The sequence below is a fragment of the Cebus imitator genome, unplaced genomic scaffold, assembly GCF_001604975.1.
Source record: "Cebus imitator isolate Cc_AM_T3 unplaced genomic scaffold, Cebus_imitator-1.0 Scaffold197, whole genome shotgun sequence".
NCBI classification, from domain to species: Eukaryota; Metazoa; Chordata; class Mammalia; order Primates; family Cebidae; genus Cebus; species Cebus imitator.
Genome location: NW_016107512.1, coordinates 1,737,421 through 1,759,970, shown reverse-complemented (window position 1 = coordinate 1,759,970; position 22,550 = coordinate 1,737,421). Strand labels below are relative to the sequence as shown.

Sequence of the window (22,550 nt, the reverse complement as noted above, 5' to 3'; positions counted from 1 at the left end):
AAAAAAAAAAAAAAAAGAAATTAGCCAGGCGTGGTGGTGGATGGCTGTCATCCCAGCTACTCAGCAGGCTGGGGCACAAGTACCACTTAAACCTGGAAGTTGGAGGTTGCAGTGAGCCGAGATCGCACTACTGCACTCCAGCCTAGATGACAGAGCAAGACTTTGTGTCAGGGGAAAAAGAAAACGAAACAAAACCCCACAAAAAGCAGAATAATAAAAAGATGAGTAACGAGAATGTTTATGAAGTGGCTCCTACATAATGTCCTAGCCCTGAGAGTCATGGACAGACCGCCATAGTCTTCACTGGTCCCTCTTCTTCGGGATCAGAATCCCTGTTTTAAGGTAAGGATGAAAGAACACAAGGACACAATGAACCAGATCCAAGCTGAGGCCACATGGCATGGCAGAAGGCTGAACTATTCTTCTTGTCTAGCCCTAGGAGCCGTCCAAGAGGCCTTTAGTTTTCTCTGAGGCAATGAAAATCAAGGGCAGCTGTGATCCTTGCCCTTGAACATAAAGGAGCTGAGGCCAAATCTGTCCTCACAGATCCGTGTCTCCCTGGGGCAGTGGCAGAGCAGCGGATAGTTCCTTATTGTTCTTTGCTCAAAGGGAGATGTTTCCTGTCCTTGCCTGCATTTCGTCGCCTCTTGCGACTCAAGAAGCTCTCCAGTTTCTTGCTGCGTTTCAGCTCCTTGAACTTCTCAGCTAGTGCCAACTGGCGCTGCTCAGCTAAATGACAGGGAGAATAAAAGACAGTGAGCAAAGAAGGAAGCCCCATCCTTTCCCAAACCAGGTCAGTAACTCCAAGCCATATGCTGGGATACATGAGTTGTTTAAAGCTCACTAGTGCCTTTTTTTTTCTTTGAGACGGAGTCTTACTCTGTCACCCAGGCTACAGTGCAGTGGTGTGATCTTGGCTCACTGCAACCTCTGTCTTCTGGGTTCAAGCGATTCTCCTGCCTCAGCTTCCCAAGTATAGATGTGCGCCACTGCACCCAACTAATATTTGTGTTTTTAGTAGAGACGGGGTTTCACCATGTTAGCCAGGCTGGTCTCGAACTCCCAACCTCCAGTGATCCACCCTCCTTGGCCTAAAGTGCTGGGATTACAGGCCTGAGCCACAGCACTCGGCCCAACTGGTGGCTTTTTATATGATCTCAGTCCTACTCAATTTGACCAACTATGAACACCTTCTATGTGCCTGTCCCTCTCTGTGTGTGTGTGTGTGTGTGTGTGTGTGTGTGTGTGTCTATGTGCCTGGCCCTTCGTGTGTGTGTGTGTGTTGCAAAGCAGGGAGTGTAGACCAAGAGATAAAAGTGACAATAACTGCCGTACATGTGTGTGTGTGGTGGTAGTGGTGGTGTGTGTGTAGTGGGTATGGGTGTGTATGTGGTGCGAAGAAGGGAGTGTTGACCAAGAGATAAAAGTGACAATCACTGCCATGATCTAAAGAGGGATACAAGACTGGTCACAAATAATTCCTCCCTACTATTTCTACTTTCCTCCAAGTTACCATGAAATCCAGCCTTCGTGCCTTCCTTAAAGGGGCTCAGGGACACCTCAACACAGGACTCTGCCACTATGGGCCCCGCACCCCCAACCTGGTTAGCAATAGTTGTGCCCAACTCACATTTCTTCAGGAAGTATGGCCGATGGCCCTGTTGGGCCTGAGCCCGACGTTCCTGCTTCAGGGCCAGGTGCAGCTCCTGCTGTTGCTTTCGTTCCTGCTGTGCCATTTCTTGCTGGTCCTGAGAAGCGAAGATGAGATGCACGAATAGGAGGGGCTGTGAGCATCTCCCCACTTTTCACTGCTTTCATTACCCAGACAGTTATTAGCCACTCACCATTCGGTGAAGCAGTTGCTGCAGTTTCTCATGCTCCTCTCCTGAACGGTGCTTCTTCAACTGCTTTTTCACAAGCTCCACATTGGAAAATGAGTATCACGGTTAGCATTCTGCAAATGTTGGCTGAAATTTTATGTAATGCATCATCCTAAGAGGTTCACACATATTAACTTGATAACACCAAGACAGTAACTGTTTGTTTCTTTGTTTGTTCTGAGACAGAGTCTTGCTCTGCCCCCAGGTTGGAGCACAGTTACGCAGTCTTGCCTCACTGCAACCTCTGTCTCCAGGGCACAAGCGGTTCTCATGTCTCAGCCTCCTGAGTAGCTAGGACTACAGGCATACACCACCACACTTGGCTAATTTTTTTTTTTTAAAAGACAGGGTTTCGGCTGGGCGCGGTGGCTCACGCCTGTAATCCCAGCACTTTGGGAGGCCGAGGTGGGTGGATCACGAGGTCAAGAGATCAAGACCATCCTGGTCCACATGGTGAAACCCCGTCTCTACTAAAGCTACAAAAAATTAGCTGGGCATGGTGGCACGTGCCTGTAATCCCAGCTACTCAGGAGGCTGAGGCAGGAGAATTGCCTGAACCCGGGAGGCGGAGGTTGCGGTGAGCCGAGATCGTGCCATTGCACTCCTGCCTAGGTAACAAGAGCGAGACACCTCCTCAAAAAAAAAAAAAAAAGACAGGGTTTCACCATGTTGGTCAGGCTCCACCTGCCTTGGCCTCCAAAGTGCTTGGATTACAGGCATGAGCCACCACACCTGGCCTTAATCTTTGTATTTTTAAGAGAGACAGGGTTTCACCATGTTGGCAAGGCTGGTATTGAACTGCTGGCCTCAAGTGATCTGCCCACCTCAGTCCCCCAAAGTGCTGGATTACAGGCGTGAGCCCCCGTACCCGGCCTCTAAGACAGTAATTATTATTTTCTTTCTTATGATTAGAAAACTAAAGCATAGAGAGAGTAAGTAAAATGCCAATAGTCACACAGCTAGTAAATTGATGAGCCAGGATTTGAATATGAACTGAATTAGAGTTAAATCTGCCCACCACTATACTTTCCGCTCACCCTGCCCAACTCTCTAACCTGTGCCCTGATTTCCACCCCACAAAACTCCCCTTGAACCAGTCTCAAGCTGTATACCTCTTTCTCTTTCGCTCGGATGTCATTCAAGAATTGATATGTTTTGTCAAACACCTCAGGATTATATTCACCTGACAGATCATCAAAGCGAGGGTCCCGGGCTACCTTTGGAGAGAACACAAAGAATATAAAAGAGAACTGTTCAGTCTCCTTTCACTGAGAAAAAGTGCTTCCTGTCTCGTCCTCACCGCTTTTTCTTTTTTTGTGACAGAGTCTCACTCTGTCTCCCAGGCTGGAGGGCTGTGGCATGATCTTGGCTCACTGCAATCGCCACCTCCCAGGTTCGAGCGATTCTCATGCCTCAGGCTTCCAAGCAGCTGGGACTACCAGCACACACCACCATGCCCAGCTAATTTTTGTATTTTTAGTAGAGACAGGGTTTCACCATGTTGTCCAAGCTGGTCTTGGAACTCCTGAACTCAGATGATCTGCCCACCTCGGCCTCCCAAAGTTCTGGGATTACAGGTGTGAGCCACCTCGCCTGGCCCTCTTTCTCACCTTTTTACTGATGGGAACAACCTGACGTAAAAATGGTACTCGGATCTTGGCTGACATTTCCAGAGGCCTACGGAGAAATTAAAGGCCAAGTCAAGAGGACTCCAGTGTTGGTCAAAGGCTTCCCACCTGCCACTCACGACAACATACACCTATTCAAGGTCCCAGTTATCTTCCAACTACTAGGGCAAGGCTTGCTTACCTGTGCTTATCTGCAACACGTGCATTTTGAATAGGTGGTCTAGGACTGTGCTTCTTAGGGCTGTTTCCAGCTACCAATTGTTTGTATGCCTTAGTCCCCACTTGGCTCTGCAATTCCAACAGTTCCTCAAATGACATGTTAGATGTGCCTGTGGAAGTGGGGAGGGACATACAATTCAGCTCAGCATGTCCCACTGCACAAAAGACATCTTCCCATCCCCATTCCTTAGCTAGCTAATCCTTTCTAATACCATCAGACCAATCATTATTACAAGTCCTAGGCAGTACAGGCTGTAAGAAGGTTACAGTGACACTTAACTCTCCAACTATTTCAGCGACCTGGGGCCTCATCTTGCTAAGGAACGTGTATATGTAAGGTCAAAGGTGGACCAAACCATATCCCCTTCTTTTCCCACTCTCTCTTTTACTCATTCACAGATTTCTTCACAAGGGCCTCTGCCTCCCTTGCTTACCATTGCCAGTGTCCTGGTCCATACTCTCAGCATCTCTCACCTCAATCACTGCTCTAGCCTCCTAGTCTCCCAACCTGCAGTCTCACTCCTCTCAAAGCTATGCGCCCCAATTCAGCCTGAGACACGCATCAAAAATAAAATCGGATCTTGCCACTCCCCCATATAAACTTCAGAACAGGTTACTCCTATAAGCAAAAGTCCTCAATGGGTTCCATCTTGCCGCAGTAAAATCCATGTACCTTACAACAGCCTGAAAGCACCCAAGTGACATGGCCCATAATGTAACTCATCTACTCACCTCCTTCTCACTCGTCAACGGGTCTCCTAGCAGTACGTTCCCACCTCAGTTCCTCTGCCTATGATGCTGTCTCTGCTTGCTACACTACCCCCAGACCTATGTACAGCTCTCCCCTCAGCTCCTTCAAGCCTTTGTTCAAATCACCTTCCCAAAGAGGCCTTTTCTAAGTTATTTAAAATTGCAACCCCTTGGCCAAGTGCAGTGGCTCACACCTGTAATCCCAGCACTTTCAGACGCCGAGGCGGGAGGATCACCTGAGGTCAGGAGTTCAAGACCAGATTGGCCAACATGGTGAAACCCTGTCTCTACAAACAGACAAAAATTAGCCGGGCATGGTGGTGCTTGCCTGTAATCCCAGCTACTCGGGAGGCTGAGGCAGGAGAATCGCTTTAAAACCTGGGAGGCAGAGGTTACAGTGAGCAGAGATCACGCCATTGCACTCCAGCCTGGGCAACTGAGGGAGTCTCAAAAACAAAGCAAAAACTGCAACTCCTCCTCAGCTTTATTTTTTCTCCATGTCCTCTATTGCCTTAAAAAAATTGAGATACAATTCATATTCCATAAAATCCACCCCTCTGAAGTCTACAATTAAGTGTTTTATTGCCTCTTAATAATTTACTTGTCTGCCTTAAATTTTATTTTTTAAAAAGGACTCACTCTGCTGCCCAGGCTGGAGTGCAGTGGCCTAATCACTGTTCACTGCCGCCTTGACCTCCTGGACTCAAACTATCCTCATGCCTCAGCCTCCTCAGTAGCTAGGACTACAGACGTGGGCCACCACACCTGGCTAATTTTTTTTATTTTTTAGTAGAGAAGAGGTCTCACTATGTTGCCCAGACCGGTCTTGAACTCGGGGGCTCAACTGATTCTCCCACGTCGGCCTCCCCTGGTTTTGGGATTACAGGTGTGAGTCACCACACTCAGGTGTGGTGTGTTTGACTCCAGGACAGGAGTGTTTGACTACTTTATTCACAGCTCTATCTCCAGCAGCCAGAACTGTGCCTTAACAAAAAGTATGCAGAATTTGCCAGGTGCAGTGGCTCATGCCTGTAATCTTTGGGAGGCTGAGACGGGTGGTTCACTTGAGCCCAGGAATTCGAGACCAGCCCTGGCACCTGGTAATATGGTGAGGCCTTATCCCTACAAAGAAAAAAACAAAAAAAACAAAAACAACCCAGGCGTACCTCACGCCTGTAGTCCCAGCTATTCGGGAGGCTGAGGTGGGAGGAGCTCCTGGGCCCGAGAGTTCGACCGTAGTGAGCCGTGATCGCGCCACTACACTCCAGCCTGGGCAAGAGAGACTTTGTTTCAAATTTTTAAAAATTAATTTAAATTTTAAAAAGTCTACGGAATTTGCTTAATTCTGACCTACTAAGTCTTCAGCAAACTTGCATGCCTTTTCCTGCCTCTGTGCTATTGCACATGCTTTCCCTATTGCCGAAAGCTCTCATCCGGCCGTGAAGAAACTTCTCAGATTGTCGTAATCCCGGAAACGTCTCCATTCACTCCCACTTTCCACTCCACTGGGGGCATCCCCAGCGTCTGCCTCTCAGAGAACTTGGCAGTCTTACCGGCGCCCAGGGCCCAGCCTGGGAGTTCTCCCCTCCCCAGCCCGCCCTGCCCCATGCCCTCACCCCTGAGCAGGTCGCGGGCCGCGAACCCGGGCTCCAGGCCCCCGCCGTCCTCCCCGTGGTCCCGGGCCCCGCGGGGACGTCGGGCCCCGGGCCCGAAACGGCGGTCGGCTCCCGGCATCAGTAGTCGTAGCGCTCGGAAGACTAATGGCACCGCTTCCGCTTCCGCCAGCTCCTGCCCCGCCTCTTCCGGCGTTCCCCGGAGGCCGTCCCAACGTGGTGACGAACGGGCTGAAAACAGACTGGGCTGCCAGCGGCCTGGGAGCCGGGCCAAAAGGATAGCCCGCTCCGGAGAGATTGTCGCAACCGTCTACTCGAGTCGCAGGGCGCTGGGTTCCACGCCCGAGAAGCCTGGCCCAGGCCTTGGTGGCATTTGGTTTCCTAATACCCTTGGCTGAGAAGCCAGAACCTCAGGGTGCTAGTCCTCAGCACCCTGCCCCCACTGCAAACTCCAGCCCTCTCCACCATATTCCACAAAAACACACGGACACGTTTGGAGGTTTTAATTCATTTTTATAAAATCTGAGCTGGCTGAGCTTCAGGGTACAGCGACAGCTCAAGGAAGGGTGGGATTATCTGCTGGTCCCCGCCTCCCCAAGTCGGGGAGAAGGAGGTCTCATGCCAAAAGCTGCAACTCCTTTCAGCTCCCAGTCAAGGCTCAAGGCTCAAGCAGGAGGAGGGGATAGGCGAAGTGGGAGGGGGAAGCTCCTGAGGCTCAGACACTGCTTGCTTCTCCCTTCTCCCCATCCCCTTCCCTTCCCAGCAGAACCTGGCTGGCCCGGGGCAGAGCCGAGACCCAGGAGCAGCTGAAGGGAGGTGGATGGGGACAGAGCACCAAGGGAAGGGGCTCTCGGCCCAAGGGGGTAGGAACCCGGCCCCCACCCCCCTATAGCCCCCCACTGAATTCACAGTACAAAGAACACCTCTCGCCCAACAACTCCACATAGAGGTATACCAAGTCCAGGGTCCAAAGGAGCAGGTGGGTGACAGATGGGCAGGGGCAGTGAAGATGACAGCAGGCTCAGGAGGGGAGGTGGCAGAAACTTCCTCCTACCCATGGGAGGAGACGATGGGGCGACTGATATTGCTGTTGGTGGTCATGGCATTCAGCTCCCACCTGGAAGGCCCGTAACAGAAAGAAGAGGGAGCCCTCAGCCCAAGCCCGGAGATGCTTGAATCAAGCCATAAACACACCAGTCCCTCTAAATTCCTAAAGCTCAACTATCCACAGCCACCTCTTACTTAGAGACCTACTGGGTTTAACAATCAGAACCACCCACTACCAAATGCAACACCACCCACTCTTCTACCTCCAAGCTCATATGGATTTCCTGTTTATGTACACATATATATATATATATATATATATATGCATATTCTAGTGTCCAGGCACCTGAGATCAGTGTATACATGTCAGTCAACATCCCAACCTGCCTTTCCTACTGTTTAGAGCCAACCAGGCAGCCCCTCCACCTTACCCTCACCAGGAATGCCTCACCCCCACCAGAATACCAATTTTGGCTCTCAACTTTCATCCTTTTAAGGTCCTGACTTAGCTCTCCTATCCTTCCTGGGCCTTCCCTGCCAATCCCATCATATTATTTTTTTGAGAGTCTCATTCTGTCACCCAGGCCAGAGTGCAGTGGTGTACTGGCAGAATCTCGACTGACTGCAACCCCAGCTTCCCGGGCTGAAGCAATTCTTTGGCCTCAGCCCTGAGAGTAGCTGAGACTACTGGTGGCTGCCACCACAAGTGGCTAATTTTTGTTATTTATTTATTTATTTATTTATTTTTAAAGATGGGGTTTCACCCTGATGGCCAGGCTGGTCTTGAACTCCTGACCTCAGGTGATCCACCCACCTCGGCCTCCCAAAGTGCTAGGATTACAGGCGTGAGCCACTGCACCTGGCCAATTTTTGTTATTTTTAAGAGAGAGGGCTTCACCATGTTGGCCAGGCTGGTCTCGAACTCCTGACCTCAAGTGATTTGCCCACCTCAACCTCCAAAGTGCTGGGATTACAAGCCTGAGCCATCATGCCCAACCAGCAAGAGTTAAACTACACTGATACAAAGAGAGGAAGTGTCTTAGAATGACCCAGTCAGGAAAAATTATATACAAAGTAACATTTGGTGGTTAACTGGAACCTAAGAATGAAATTCAAAGGGAAGCAGCCAGATCTTCTAGAACCAGTGTGATCCAGAGGCTCCTAAACCGGTCTTTACTTTGCAGCTAGGTTCTAAGATTTAATCAGTTCTCAGCATGTTCACAAAAACAACTGTATAAGCTTAGGTCTCAGAAAGTGATGCTGCTGAGCTGGATTTTTTTCATATAATTTATTCTGCTGATAGTTTTATATGATGGCTGTCAATTCACCTCCTTTCATCTCATTTCCCACAAGTATACTACATCTCCAGAACAAAAACATTTGTCTCCTCCATACTGAATCAGGTCACACCTGTGCTGCTCACTCACCCCCTTTCATCTCACTTCCCACAAGTATACTACATCTCCAGAACAAAAACATTTGTCTCCTCCATACTGAATCAGGTCACACGTGTGCTGCTCACTCACCCTCACCCAATCCCCCACTTCCAACCACTCACTGTACCTGATGTCATGGGGCAAACAGGACTGGTCCAGGTTATACTGAATCACGGCCAGTTTGCACAGAGTCTTCAGACTAGGGCCTTTAGGGGTGAAGTTGTAGAAAGGAGATGGTCAAAGCTGAGGAAAGGGTTCAGTCCTGGATATCACCACCCAAAGACAGGGACCTTGATGGCAGGAGCAATTCAGGAATAACTGTACTTACTAAAGTCTAAAATGTGTAAGTCAGAATGATCTATGAGGTCAAATTCGTCTCCCAGGCCTTCCTCAGGAGATGGACTGTCGCGATCAAAAGAGATGAAAGTAGGATGAAAACTACTCCTGAGACCCCTTTTTCAAATACCTCCCTCTCTCCCATTAGTCACTTCCCTGAGCCCATTCCCTCTCTCCTCCTAACCTGGTACCCCCAAAGAGGACAATCTTGTCACCAACAATACAGCAACACTGGCGCCGGCGGGGACATGGCCCTTTCCCCTTCGGTTCAATCTTTTTCCAGGTAAAGGACACTGAAGAGAAATTTACATGGAAGTTCAACACCTGTCTAGTCCAGGTATCTTCCCTGCCCCCATCCCCTCACCTCCTCAGGATTCTTTTCTTTTCCTCCCACCTCAATTGCTCCTTGTTCCTCCCCTAAAGGCAGTGCTCTTTACCAGGATTAAACTTCCAGAGGTCATGGAAATGCCGGTTCAACCTTGCATTATAGCCACCAAAGATGTACAGCTCCCCATTGTAGCCAACTGGAAGGAGAGAGGAAAGGTCAAGAGTGTGAGGAGGGCAGGAAGGGATCTCCACCGGGAAGTAACAAACACTCACAGGCTGAGTGGCTCCGGCGCCCCTCAGGCAACACTGGAGTCGGGGGACAGTCCAGCCAAGCCTCAGTTCTGGTGTCAAAGACGCGAATGCGGTTGCAGTAAATCTCATTGTTGGAATGGAATGGCCCAAAGCGGTCGGCACGGCCCCCAAAGACATACATGTGACTTCCCAGCATTGTGGCTGAGTGGAAGTCCCTCCAGCGTGCAGGGTTGCCCTGGGCAGAGGCAGAGAGATGGTGGAGGGGTCAGCACAAAGGCTGGAAGAGGATCTGCTCTGACTGAGCTTCCTATGATTTCTTCAACGGAGGGTGGGGAGCTGGGAGAAAAAACAAAGAGCAGACCTTTGTACAGATAAGAGTCCATGTCATGGTGCTGGTATCTAGCTTATGAATGTCATTGGAAAAGCAGTCCGCCTGAGTAGGAAGAGAAAAGGAGGAAGAAGAGAGAGAGGCAATGGTCACTCTCTGACCTTTCATCCCTCCCCTCAAAACCTGCAAACAAGCCAAAGCCTCCCATTTCATCACCCTAAATTGCCCTTCCTCTTTCTCAGTCCCACCCTAAACCTCTTAGTTTCTTCCCAGACCTACCAGCTGCTCGTAGCCCCCAAAAATGTACATGATCTTGCCCAGGACACAGGCCGAATGTCCATCCCGGGCCCCAGGAACTGTCCCTGACACTCGGGGTGTGAACCACTTGTGAGTATCTGAAGGAGATGAGAAAATGACTCAAGTAAGCACCCTCTATGACAGTCCCTCCTGAGCTCTGGGGTACTCTACTCCCCAAGACCCCCAACCCAAGCTTCTCAGGCACCCGAGGCAACATTGGAAGGACACAGCCCCTCTGAGATCCATACTCACTGACGTCAAAGGCATAGAGTACATTGCAGGCCCCTTCGGTGTCATTCCGCCCGCCCCAAAGGAAGACTGTGTCGTCGATGAGGACAGTCGAGTGTCCATACCGCATGTAGGGTACCACAGGAGCTTTCCCACGGATGGCAGGCTTCACTGGGGGCAGCTTTGTCCAACGCAAGGACACTGTGGGTATAGCTCTGCTCAGCCCTGGGAACCTCCCTCCAGGTTGTCCACCTTTCCCCAAACCAGATATTCGTCCCCAATCCCCTTGGCCCCAGAGACCACAGCCAAACCTCATTCAGCAGCCCATTTCCCTCCCTGATGTGGGGACCCAGGGGACAGCTCCAGCACTGGCTTACCTGCATTGAAAATATGCACATCTATCTGACGCAGTGTCTCATAGTCTTCACCAGAGCAGTAACCCCCGAAGGAGTATACCCGATGCCCGACAGCCACTGCAGCATGGTTCACCCTGCGGGGCCCGCCCTCCAGGTGCACTGTCCACCGTAACATCCCCTGGGCCACTGGTTACAGCGACATGCCCCCCCGGCACGGCCTGCTGCCTCTGCTACCTGCACACAAATTGGGGCCACAGGATCCTCAGGCAGGGCTTCTGCCCGGCTCACTGTGACTCTGCCCAGAACCAGCCTTTGCCTCCAAGTGTCACCCTGGTGGCCCTCCCACACTACCCCTCCACAGGGACGCTAGTCACAGCTCAGGTGGCTGGCCCTGCCCCAAGGGAGCTGCAGAGGTCAGGGAGCTAGCCCTGGCCCAGTGTTCTCCAACAGTGAAGGGTGGGGCTGCCCCAACCTGATTGCCAGCTCAGAATTTGCTGATCATGTTCACTCCCTACTCGTGGCGGCTCCACTCTATCCCTGGCTTGGCACAAACTTCATGCCCCCTTCCCAAGCTGGGTATATTCTCTTGTCTCTGGCTCTGCTCTGCTTACTGCCACCTCTCTAAGAATCTCTGTGTTCTTTAAGGTGGGGAAAGGGATCTCAAAATACTCACAGCTATTAATAGCTCAGCCAGCCTCAGACAGTCCATTGAAAGCTGGCATGAGTGCCTCAAAGCAGAAAAGCTTTCAGGCTTTTAGAGTGGAACAATCCCCCTACCCATGATAGGGTGGGATTGATCCAGGACAGGGACCTCCATGTTACCATAGTTGGTTAGCCCCTCACAGGGAGCTCTTGTCAAGCTGAGTTGTTGTCACCGGGGTCACCCAGGGCCCTCCACAGGCACAAGGAGTTCCTTTGACAGCTGTGCCTGGTATGCTTCCAGGACTTAAGCCAGGAAGGTATGTGTATGGTTAGGCTTGGGGGATGGGGATAGAGGAAGGGGTTTTCTCCTTCTGCCACTTCCCCATCCCTGCTATTGTGGTAGAGAACAAGTCATTTCCAGTAGAAAAGAGAGAGAAAGCTCTTCCAAAACTTGGGTTCCTGAAAGGTGGATAGGGGTGGAAGTGTGTAATGGAAAGAGGAAGGGAGGCAAAAATGTCCTTGGGCAGGACAACAGAAAGATCCAGTATGAGTGGTCGTGGTCTCAAAGACAACCTGCCAACCTAGTGGAAGGTACATCTGGGTACATCTGAGGGTTCTTTCAGGCAGATCCGTGCAACTGACAATGCTTTTGCTGGCAGGCATCTCCTAAGTTTGGGTGGATCATCTGCTCCCTGTTTAAATAGCCCTGGCAGAGGGAAGGGCCAGGCAAAACCTCAGGTACAAAAACAGCTCAAATAAGGGAGGCCCCTTGCAGGAAAGAGACATGGCTTTCAGCTGGCTTGCTAGTCCCACCCACCCAACCTCCCCCAATTCCACACCCCAAGCTTTAAATAGCCACGGGGCCCATCCTCAAATAGCCCCAGCAGGAAGCTACTCTCACTTCATTACTCCCGCTCTCCAAAATATCTTGGGTTTGGGCTTGTGGAGACTGTTAGGAGGTCCACGGGCTTAAGAATGGAAGTCTTCCATCCTCCCTTATATCCTCTATTCTTCCCTTCAGATATGTCAAAGTAAAGTAAAAAATGCACAGAAGAGATAAGCAACTCCAGGCAAAGGTGGAGGAAAAAAAAATAGTTTCTCTTCCATAAGAATAACTCAAATTCAAGGAGAACAGGCCCCCAGGGTCTGAGGGCTCCTCTTATCCCTGGGTCTCCCCAATCCTCTGTCACCACTAAGCATTTTCAAGCTTTTTCGATTCCCTTAATTTATCTAACCCCCTGGTCTCTCGCATTTTTTATTTCCCCTTTCTCGCCCTTCTCGATCTCGTGAGAGCTTTGCAGTTTTCTCGTTTTTCCTTCTACCACTCCAAGCTCCACCCAACAGCCCTCCATTTTCCCACCTCCACCAAGGAAAGAAAAATTAACATGCACTGACCACGTATATCCCTCCCTGCATATGACTCTATCCCTGTCTTCTTCCAGACATTCCAGCCTCCCCTCGCCCCACCACGGCAGACTCCCCTCCCCTTCCATTATGCTCAGCTTCCCTGTTTTCATAGCTCAGTCTTCCTTCCAATTTCCTTCAGTGCTTCCTCCAGCCACCAGGTCTCTCCTACCCACCTCCTCGCCATCCTCCCCCAGCCCCGCTTTCCCCATTAACACTCTCCTTTCCCGTCATCCCCCTAGCTCCCTCCCCACCCCCACCACCTCATCACTCTTAGCCCCTCCCCCGCGACTCCAGCTCTAGACAGGGCGTCCTCAGCCCCCCAATTCTTCCTTGCCCTTCCACCCATCCCAGGCTACCTGCCAGGCCGGGCCGGGGCGGGGCCGCGGGTCCTCGCGCTGCCTGCAGCCTAGAACCCGTTGCGCGCCAACCGACGCCTTAGTCCCCAACGAGATAAACACAGCCAAGCACAGTTCTTCCGGCGGGCAGCTGTGCGCGCACGTGCAGTCGCAGTTAAGTACCCGAAGCCTTCCGGTACTTGTAGTCCACCTGTTTCTTGAGAGACGAGAGGGCTGAGGAATGGGCAGGGGCATAGGAGAGATTCTGCGCATGTGCAAATGTGTCAAGACCGAAGGGGCCACTGGGTAATGCAGTCCTTTGTTTTCTGGGCTGGGCATGACGGAGGGAGGGCAAGGGGCGGACTCCTGGTCTTCGCTAGCATCAATCATGAGCATGAGGCGGAGCTGGAGGGCTAGGCACCTCTGCGCGTCCTGCCCCGCCGGAAGTGAAGGCCACGGGCTTTGAGCGGGTGAGGCGCGCGGGGACACTGGCGCCGGGATTCGGGTGGGGGACGCCGCAGCTGGGACCATTTGAGGGGAGCCCATGGGCCCTGAAGGGCATTTGTCAGGTGGTACAGAGGGGGACCTCTAGGAGAGGGGAGAAGGGGGCTGGTACGCCTTGTTAAGGGGAATCTGGTGACCCAGAGTTCCCAAGTCGCGGGGGAGGCGTGGCGGGGGAGCCGGTATTCTGGAAGGGGTGTCTTAGGAGATGGTAGGGCCTCCGGTTGGGTGTTTAATTAGGAACTGGCGGAGCAAGGCTGTGGGGCCTGGTTCGAGATAAGAGCCCAGACTTAGGGGTAGGAACGAGAGGCTGGAGGGGGACGGAGGGGTGGAGGATGCAGGAGCCTCGGGGAGGAGCTAGTTTTTTGCACGCAGGAGACCACAAGGAGATGATGATGAGAGGATGAAGATGAAGATGGGCCTGGTTTCATCCAATCCTTGTCCTCCCACCTCTGTTCCTGCAGCCCCTGCCCGGATGGCAACAGTAGTTCTAGGGGGAGACAGCATGGGCCCTGAGCGTATCTTCCCCAATCAGACTGAGGAACTGGGGCCACATCAGGGCCCTTCAGAAGGCACTGGGGATTGGAGCAGTGAGGAGCCTGAGGAAGAACAGGAGGAAACTGGGTCTGGCCCAGCTAGCTACTCCTACCAGCCCCTGAACCAAGATCCTGAACAAGAGGAGGTGGAACTGGCACCAGTCGGGGATGGAGATGTAGTTGCTGACATCCAGGATCGAATCCAGGTAGGGTAGAGGGGGGATGGTTCCTCAACAGGTGAAGCTGGGCTCCCTGGAAGCCTGGACCCAAAGGGTCTTCTCTGGCTCTGCAGGCCCTGGGGCTTCATTTGCCAGACCCACCATTAGAGAGTGAAGATGAAGATGAGGAAGGAGCTACGGCATTGAACAACCACAGCTCTATTCCCATGGACCCAGGTAAAAGAGATAATTCTTTCATTCTGGAATAATTACTAAGGAAATGAACTGGCTTGAGTCAGTAGAAGGAAGTTTCAGATGAAGACCCTATTCCTAAAAAGATAGTTTGTAAACTAAGATTTTGTGGACTTCAGAGTCCAAGTGAAATGCTCATCTGCTAGCTTTGGGGATAGGCAGGCTGGCCTAGAAAACAAGATGGATTTGGTGACCCGCCCAAGGGCTCTGGGTTGATTCAGGGATTGGGGAGGGGAGCTGGTCCCATTATTTCTGTCCCTGACTGGCCTCTGGCTCTGATTTCAGAACATGTAGAGCTGGTGAAAAGGACGATGGCTGGAGTAAGTCTGCCTGCGCCAGGGGTTCCTGCCTGGGCTCGGGAGATATCGGATGCCCAGTGGGAAGATGTGGTACAGAAAGCCCTCCAAGCCCGGCAGGCATCCCCTGCCTGGAAGTGACCACAGTGAGAGCTGCCTTATCTTCCTACATTCCAGGCCAGAACCAGCACAGGACTGAACACATCCCTGGTTGTAATGTCCATTTTCATCTTCCCCATCACCCTTTCCACATCAAGGCACATCAGGCTCTCAGAGACCCACTTTATTCGGTTCTGTACATATGGGGACATCAGCCCAAGCCCAACCCACCTTAGCATGTATCACTCTGTGGAGAATAAAGCACCCTATGTACACAGCCAAAAGCCGCACTGCCTGCGCCCCTGGAACCTGGGTCCAGCCCTCCTTAGTCCCTTGCCCCTCCAGGGTACCTACAAGGGACAAAAGAGGGCCTGCCCAACGTACCACAAACAAGGAAATAAATAGGTGTTGCCAGGAGCCATGCTTGGGGCATTGCTCCCTGCTTCCTTCTTTCTAGTTTTGGGAAAGCAGTCAGCCCCAGGGTGGTCCCTTCCATGTCTGTGATCCCAGGGCTGCTGCTTACCAAAGACAGGGCATGGGGTAAGGTGTTTGTTCATCCCTCCCTGGCCCCACCTAGTCCATCTGGGCCCTATATTCATCAGTTATTGTCCACAGCCTATACTTTTCTCCTTTTGACCTCCCTTGGTCAGGCATCGGGTAAGAAGAAATAATACAACCCTATCTGCCAGCACATGGCTGGGGCTGGGGGCGCCTATTTGTGCTGCAGGGGGTTGGCTTCCCTCCAGCTACTCCAGGGGCAAATGGGGCTTGCCTAACTTTGGTGAGAATAATCTCCTGCTGTTCCCTACATGCCTCTGCAGTGGAGAGAGAGGAGGGGAGACACCTGGCGTTCAAATGAGGATGAAGGGAAGAATAGAGCATATGTATTCCTGTGTATACTTCTCAGAGCAGCCTCAGGTAGCTGTGGGTGAGGAGCAGGTAGGGGACAGGCATCCCCAGGTTGTCTGAGCACTGAGCATCTTAGTGCTCAGCCTGTATTTGCCACAAGGAGGCATGAACACCTTTTGGGGAGAAGAGGGAGCACTCTGTGGGTGTCCCTGCTTCAAGTGCCCACATCCCCCTCCCTAGAGTAGCTAGAGAGACGCTGCCTTCCCCCAAGTCAGCCAGTAGGGAGCAGTGTGTGGAGGGCCGGGGCAGTGTCCCAGGGCTGAGTGGGCTGTGGCCCTGTGGTAGGAAGGTGAGGGGGTCAGAGAGCCTCCTGGCTGGCAGTTAGGAACTCTTCCGCCCGCTTGTGCGCCTCCAGTGCCTTGATGGTATACACGTCCTGGGGCAGCTCTGACTTCCTCCGCAGCAGCACTTTCTCCTTCTTGATGTCTTTTAGCATCTGTGTGAATAGGGACAAGGAGGAACAGTGACCAATTCCCAGTGAATTCTATTGTTTCCTCCCCTTATTCTTTGGCTCTGCTGTCTGTGTCTCCTCTCCCTTCCAGAGCTATTATTTCTGCTCCACCCCCCTACATTACCCTCCCACCTGCACAGCCTCAGTCTCCACAGTCCTCTTCAGAAGCTGGATGTCCTCAGCTGTAGGGGTCTCTGTCTCCATGGAGTACACAGGGGGCAGTGGTGGAGGAGCTCGAAACATGGGATACTGAGTGAGAGGAGACATGGACAGCGGTGAGAGCCACTTCACTGACTTGGGGGCCTGTGTGCCTCATAATACTCCCCCAACACACTCTCCCCCAGCTCAAGATGGGCTGGCCCCTCAGTTCACAGAACTGGCAGGAAATCCTCACCTGGGGATTAAGCCGGGCCAGCTCCTCGATTTTTTGCCACATCTCTTCCCTTTCCTTCATTCGGAACCGGCCCCTGAGGAGCAAAAAAGTAGGATTAGGGTTGGGCTTGAGAGAAACAAAATGAGCTGGTGGTAGAAGATGAAAGTCTCCCAGGGAGAGAGGTACTCACTTCTGCTTCTCTGCCTTGTATTGTTGTGTGCAGTCATCAAACAGCTTCTGATTCATTTCCATAAACAGCTTCAGGGCATTATAGATCAGTCCATGGATTGTCCTGCCACCAGGAAGAAAGATGAGGTGTAGGAGACCAAAGCCTGCCCTTAGCACGAGGAGCCCAATTTGTTCTCTCGCAGGGGTATGAGCTTTCATTTACTAATTCCAGTTCACAAACCTCTATGCAGGATCAGAAGATAGCTCTGGCCAAATCATCTGGTTTGAAACTGGCATTTCATGGTCCACCTGTCCATGCTTCCCTCACCCTATTTTCCAAGGCCTGCCTACCTCCCACCCTTTCCCACTCTCTTTTTTTGAGACAGAGTTTCACTCTTGTTACCCAGGCTGGAGTGCAATGGCGATCTCGGCTCACCGCAACCTCCGCCTCCTAGGTTCAGGCAATTCTCCTGCCTCAGCCTCCTGAGTAGCTGGGGTTACAGGCACACGCCACCATGCCCAGCTAATTTTTTGTATTTTTAGTAGAGACGGGGTTTCACCATGTTGACCAGGATGGTCTCGATCTCTTGACCTCGTGATCCACCCGCCTCGGCCTCCCAAAGTGCTGGGATTACAGGCGTGAGCCACCACGCCCAGCCCTTTCCCACTCTCTAACCCATACTAATGGCCTCCCAGCAGCATGACAGACTGCATCTATACCACACCGTGCTTGCTTTTAGCAGAAAAGTCCTTTCAAAACCCTGGGATTCTTTTTTTTTTTTTTTTTTTTTTTTAAGATGGAGTCTCACTCTGTTGCCCAGGCTGCAGTGCAGTGGCACAAAATTGGCTCACTGCAACTTCCACCTCCTGGTTTCAAGCGATTTTCCTGCCTCAGCCTCCTGAGTAGCTGGGACTATAGGCGCATGCCATCACGCCAGCTAGTTTTTGTATTTTTAGTAGAAACGGAGTTTCACTACGTTGCCAGGCTGGTCTCGAACTACTGAGTTCAGGTGATCCACCTGCTTCGGCCTCCCAAAGTGCTGGGATTACAGGCATGAGCCACTGTGCATGGCCCAAAACCCTGGGATTCTTTACACATACTCTCAAAGAGGGTCGCATCAGCTTCTTGCAGCATAGAATTACGTCTCTATGACAGGACCTGCAGAATAGCTGACCCCAAGGAGTGGTGTAACACAGGTTGCTGCCCTGCTGTTTGATATCACAGAGATCTTGCACAGAGGCATCTTTTGGCTCCGGTCAGCCCCTCAAGGTCCTATCAACATGCAGGGGACACCAGCCCCACTTGCTGGGTGACCAGGTGAGACCCCTGGCTCTTTAGTTCTTCCATACCCTCAAAGTTTTCCAAACTGGATCCCCACCACCCAGCGCCCCCCCGGCCCCGCCCCAGCGCCTTACTTGTTCCAGTGGCTCTTGGAGTTCCTGTAAAGTGCAGGGAACATGATGGGGAGGACTCGGGCTGCATTGTCACTTATCAGGCTCATGATGTACTCATTGTTCCAGTAATAGAGAGCACGCTCTGCCACCTGGTGGGGAGAGTTGGACTCGGTGGGTACCTCTCGTTTCACTCAAGACCTTCTCAGTTTCTGGCAGGGGTTGGGATATCCGAGGTCGGAGTCTCACCTGGAAATGGGGGCTAGAGACACACTTGGCCAGCTGGCGGAAGAGGGGTTCCATCACTTTGCTGAACTCAGAAGGTTCAATGACGTCCAGAATCTCCTCCAGCTCATTCAAGAACATCACCTCCTTGGGGCTGTGGGTCTTGGGCCAAAACTTAAGAAGTCCCACAATTACCTGGGAGACAAGGAGGGCATGGGGATGAAAATTCTCTACACCTGCCTGGGTGTCTACAAAGTTTTCCCACCCGTGCTTTCCCCGACCCTGGTGGGCACAGCTTGGGTGATCTCAGCCACCTGCCCGTTTCTTTGCCTTGGATCTGTTTCCTAGGTGTATATATAGGTTTCGCTTCTCCTTCAGAGAGGAAATCATGTTACCTGTCAGGTCACAGCCCTCCTAAGCACCCCCTTATGGCACTGCTCAATAGGTATAGACTGGCAAGTGATGCTGACGACAGTTTAACAGGTGGGCCTCGGGTCCCGGAAGGGAAATTACCGGCTCAGTCAGACTGCTCTCCTTCTCCAGAAATTGTACCACGCAGTATGCCAACTGCAAAAGTGTGAGGTAGAAGGGAGATGAGATGTAGGTCCTAGAAGTTCTCAGAGAAGTCAGTGATAGTAGCAAGATCCCAGAAGGGAAGGGGAGGTGGAGGGAAGGAATTCTCCCACCTGCTCCCTATGCTTCCCCTATCCCAGCTGGAATACCTTCCTGCCCCCATCTTTTCTCTGCTGCCTGAGTTGGACATTATCACGAGGAAGGCAGCTCACCTGAGGGTGATACACACTCAGGGACTTGACCTTGTGAAGGGGAAGCAGGACACGGATGAGGAACATCTTGTGCTCTTCTTTAAGGGGCAGGGCAAAGCCATTGATGATGCTAGGAATTAAGGGACATTTGTCAGGACCAAAGGGACAGATCCAAATTCAGTGCACCAATCCTCCCAACCTTTCTCAGGCATCTGTGCCCCCACCCTGCCTCTTACCTGCCCAGGATCTCCAGGAGCTCAGCAATCCCGTTGTGATGCTCCGTCTCATAGATGAACCTGAGGGAAGAAAAGGCCTCTCTTGACAACCCCTGATGCCCCTCCAGCATTCTGTACAGTTCCCCCCACCTTCCCGCTCCCACCCACCTCGGTAGCAGTTTGCTTACTCCTAAGCCTGAGCTCCTGGCCTCACCTGTAGAAGATGTGGTTGATCTGCCTACGGATATAAGCCCGGAGCCCCAAAAACTTGCCATAGATGCGATGCAAAATGGTCTTGAGGAAGTCCCGCTCTCGAGGATCCTCACTGTCAAACAGGTCTAGGAGCTGGGAGCACGAGGGAGGGAAAGCAGCTGGTGAGGCAGCAGCCAGGGAAGGTGGGGGCCAGGGTAACACAGGTCCTGCCAGGGGAAGTACAGAGGTCCCCTGGAGGAGGAGCCGGCAAGTCTTAGAAACGAGAGTGATTCTACTCTATTGCTGACTCTATTGTATTTGTACTGAGACTTCCAAAGTGATGCTTCCTGGAAAGAGGTACTCTGTTGTTGTTTTTTTGTTTCCTGCCATTATGCAGTTAGTTTTTTAAGGCTAGAGTAGGGTTTCTTTTTTTAACCCTTTATAACCTTCTCATACCAGACATGGCTGAAGCCCAATATATTCTGCATAAGGGGAAAGAGCCACTTGGACACAGGTGAGGCAGGCATGGAATGGAAAGAGAAGATAAGACAGGAACTAGGGGACTCACAGCAAGGACAAACTTCTGGTCAATGTACTTCTTGGCTATGTTTGGCTGGAAATCAGGAGACTCAAGGAAACGTAAGAAGAACTCATACACGAGCTGTGGGGGAAAAGGTGTGCCACTGAGGGGGTGTTCCCAAGGACTTCCAGGCCTCCAATTGCCCCACTCCCTGCAGCCAGGGCCACCCTGCCCCCTTGCCCTGGTACCTGGAGATGTGGCCAGGCAGCTTCCAGGGTGGGCTCATCTTCCTCTGGGTCAAACTCAGCCCCTGTGGGATTCGATGAAGGTGGCAGCGTCCGGAAGAGGTTCACTGAAAACTGAGAGGAAGGGCCAGTTAGAGTTCTACCTGGGCTTCTTTGCACCCCCCGCCAGTCCCCCGTATCCTTTCCCTGTGCCCACCATGGTGACAGCCTCAGGGTAAATGGCCTCAGTGACAACATCACGGCTATGGGTGATGTACTCCACCATCTCGTTGAGTCCTGCCCGCTTCACCTCCTTGAATTTGAGGTCACTGAGTGGGTCTGACACGAAGTCAAAGAGGACACAGCACTGGCGTAGCTTCTGGATAAACAGCTCCTCCCGCTCCTGGGTTGGCGAATCTGTGGGGGCCCCAGCGGTCAGGTTCTCTGTAGTCCTTCACTGCCATGCCCTGCTTCTCTTCAAGAGCTTTCCCTTACCCCACCCTGCCACCATCCTGCTCCCTGGCACCCCCTTCCCACATTCTCTGGAACTCCTTTCCCCCCAAAATACCCCAAAACTTCCATTCCACCATCTCCCCCTAGACCTGGTACAATAGCTCCTGTGGCTGGTTAACAAGTACCTTTCAGGGCAGGAAGCTTCTGCAGCTCCCGATTCTTGCTGAGGTTGAAGCGGGAGGAGCTTTGCCGTCGCTCCTTCTTGACAATCTGGGGCCCCCCTGAGTACTTGATTTTGCTGAGTTGCGTGGGGGGCGGTGTGCTATTGCTGGGACGCTTGTTGGACGACGGTGGCTGAGACTGGGCTTGGGGCTGGGGCTGGGGCTGCGGCTGGGCCTGGTCAAATAAGTCATTTGTTGAAATCCACTTCCCAAGATATGACTCCCACCCTGGGCCTGGGCCATCCCCCAGTCTTTTTATGCCTGCACAGGCCTGGGCAGTGAGCAGCTGTCTCCTGCCCCCAAGGAGCTAAGGCCAGGGTCACAGAAATAACCGTACTGTAGCCCTGGCAGGGAGCAGACAAGAAGTCATGTCTCCCAAAGAGATGCCCACTGCCTGTGCATCAAGAGCCTCCAAAACGTTCATTCCAGTTAATGAACAGGCAAAGCTAATTGATGGATTGATGGTGACAGAAGTCAGAAAAGTGATTATGTTGCCAGGGAAAGGGGGTGGGTATTGACTAAGAAGACGCATGAGGAATAAGAAGTGACACAAGGAACCTTCTGAGTAATGTAATCCTGCATCCTGACAACCTGCAAGGTGGTGCATGGCAGATACATACCTAAAATTTATTGAGCAGTACACTTAAGATCCTTTACTGAATGTGTGACAATCTTAAAAGGTAAAAGAAACGCCAGGCACAGTGGCTCACGCCTGTAATCCCAACGCTTTGGGAAGCCAAGGCAGGAGAATAACTTGAAGCCAGGAGTTTGAAACCAGCCTGAGTAACATAGCAAGACCCTGTCTCTACAAAAAAAATTTTTTAATTAGCCAGGTGTGGTAGCACATGCCTGCAGTTCCAGCTACTCAAGGTTGGAGGATTCCTTGAGCCAGGAGTTCAAGTCTGCTGTGAGCTATGATCACACCAACTGCACTCCAGCCTGATCACCAAAAGAAGACCCTGTCTCTAAAAATAAAAATGTTAAAAGGTAAAATAAAGAAATTCATTCCTATGTCTTAGTAGCTTAACTACTAGAAATTTAGCTTAATAAAAACCCTAAATTAAAAAAACAAACAAAAAAAAAGCTCTGGAGGAGGCAGAGGTAGCCAGGCAAAAAGAAAAAAAACAAAAAACTTTGTGAACAAATACTTTTAACCTCATTTATAACAGAAAATAAATAAATGGAATATGAGGAGTTAATATTATGTTTATGAAAATTACAGGCCAGGTGTAGTGGCTCATGCCTATAATCCCAGCCACTGTGGGAGGCTGAGGTGAGTGTATCACTTGAGGTCAGGAGTTCCAGACCAACCTGGCCAACAAGGTAAAAGCCCATCTCTACTAAAAATACAAAATTAGCCAGGCATGGTGGCAGGCACCTGTAATCTCAGCTACCCGACAGGCTGAGGCAAGAGAATCACTTGAACCCTGGAGGCGGAGGTTGTAGGCAGCCAAGATTGTACCACTGGACTCCAGCCTGGGTGATAGAGTGGGAGAAAATCTGTCTCAAAAAAAAAAAAA

The 22,550-nt window shown here is 51.6% G+C and overlaps 4 protein-coding genes across 7 annotated transcripts in view; 1 reads left to right on the top strand and 3 right to left on the bottom strand.

The window, feature by feature from the left end:
* Positions 1 to 214: 214 nt before the first annotated feature.
* Positions 215 to 6,274, bottom strand: RRP36 (ribosomal RNA processing 36). Of its 2 annotated transcripts, none has more exons than XM_017547314.2 (7): positions 6,094 to 6,274; positions 3,690 to 3,837; positions 3,491 to 3,557; positions 2,993 to 3,097; positions 1,845 to 1,919; positions 1,631 to 1,748; positions 215 to 729 (listed from the first exon to the last, which is right to left on the bottom strand). In XM_017547314.2, exons 1-7 carry the CDS (start codon positions 6,209 to 6,211, stop codon positions 590 to 592), a joined length of 771 nt encoding a protein of 256 aa, XP_017402803.1. In that variant the 5' UTR covers positions 6,212 to 6,274; the 3' UTR covers positions 215 to 589. The 2 variants fall into 2 exon arrangements, with proteins under 2 accessions (XP_017402803.1, XP_017402804.1); XM_017547315.2 differs by lacking the exon at positions 6,094 to 6,274 and adding an exon at positions 4,202 to 4,594.
* Positions 6,275 to 6,586: 312 nt separating this feature from the next.
* Positions 6,587 to 13,387, bottom strand: KLHDC3 (kelch domain containing 3). Its single transcript, XM_017547313.2, has 11 exons — positions 13,103 to 13,387; positions 10,719 to 10,931; positions 10,366 to 10,542; positions 10,096 to 10,211; positions 9,850 to 9,921; positions 9,510 to 9,723; positions 9,347 to 9,433; positions 9,094 to 9,202; positions 8,902 to 8,975; positions 8,701 to 8,779; positions 6,587 to 7,207 (listed from the first exon to the last, which is right to left on the bottom strand). The coding sequence occupies exons 2-11, from the start codon at positions 10,870 to 10,872 to the stop codon at positions 7,141 to 7,143; spliced, it is 1,149 nt and encodes a 382-aa protein (XP_017402802.1). The 5' UTR covers positions 10,873 to 10,931; positions 13,103 to 13,387; the 3' UTR covers positions 6,587 to 7,140.
* A 10-nt stretch (positions 13,388 to 13,397) lies between these two features.
* MEA1 (male-enhanced antigen 1) lies at positions 13,398 to 15,207 on the top strand. 3 transcript variants are annotated; one of them, XM_017547317.2, is made up of 4 exons: positions 13,398 to 13,551; positions 14,047 to 14,324; positions 14,411 to 14,513; positions 14,814 to 15,207. In XM_017547317.2, exons 2-4 carry the CDS (start codon positions 14,058 to 14,060, stop codon positions 14,963 to 14,965), a joined length of 522 nt encoding a protein of 173 aa, XP_017402806.1. In that variant the 5' UTR covers positions 13,398 to 13,551; positions 14,047 to 14,057; the 3' UTR covers positions 14,966 to 15,207. The 3 variants fall into 3 exon arrangements, with proteins under 3 accessions (XP_017402806.1, XP_017402805.1, XP_037601237.1); XM_017547316.2 differs by having other exon boundaries at positions 13,453 to 13,653; XM_037745309.1 differs by lacking the exon at positions 13,398 to 13,551 and adding an exon at positions 13,771 to 13,878.
* The window catches only part of PPP2R5D (protein phosphatase 2 regulatory subunit B'delta), a 25,742-nt gene continuing 18,284 nt past the window's right edge, over positions 15,093 to 22,550 (bottom strand). The window contains exons 3-16 of the mRNA XM_017547312.2: positions 20,995 to 21,205; positions 20,574 to 20,773; positions 20,381 to 20,491; positions 20,181 to 20,273; positions 19,635 to 19,765; positions 19,442 to 19,501; positions 19,227 to 19,335; positions 18,955 to 19,008; positions 18,466 to 18,636; positions 18,241 to 18,368; positions 16,847 to 16,948; positions 16,678 to 16,750; positions 16,416 to 16,532; positions 15,093 to 16,268 (exon numbers count right to left, since the gene is read on the bottom strand). Of these exons, the coding sequence (XP_017402801.2) occupies positions 16,131 to 16,268; positions 16,416 to 16,532; positions 16,678 to 16,750; positions 16,847 to 16,948; positions 18,241 to 18,368; positions 18,466 to 18,636; positions 18,955 to 19,008; positions 19,227 to 19,335; positions 19,442 to 19,501; positions 19,635 to 19,765; positions 20,181 to 20,273; positions 20,381 to 20,491; positions 20,574 to 20,773; positions 20,995 to 21,205 (1,698 nt within the window). The 3' untranslated portion in view covers positions 15,093 to 16,130. The remainder of the gene's footprint in view (positions 16,269 to 16,415; positions 16,533 to 16,677; positions 16,751 to 16,846; positions 16,949 to 18,240; positions 18,369 to 18,465; positions 18,637 to 18,954; positions 19,009 to 19,226; positions 19,336 to 19,441; positions 19,502 to 19,634; positions 19,766 to 20,180; positions 20,274 to 20,380; positions 20,492 to 20,573; positions 20,774 to 20,994; positions 21,206 to 22,550) is intronic.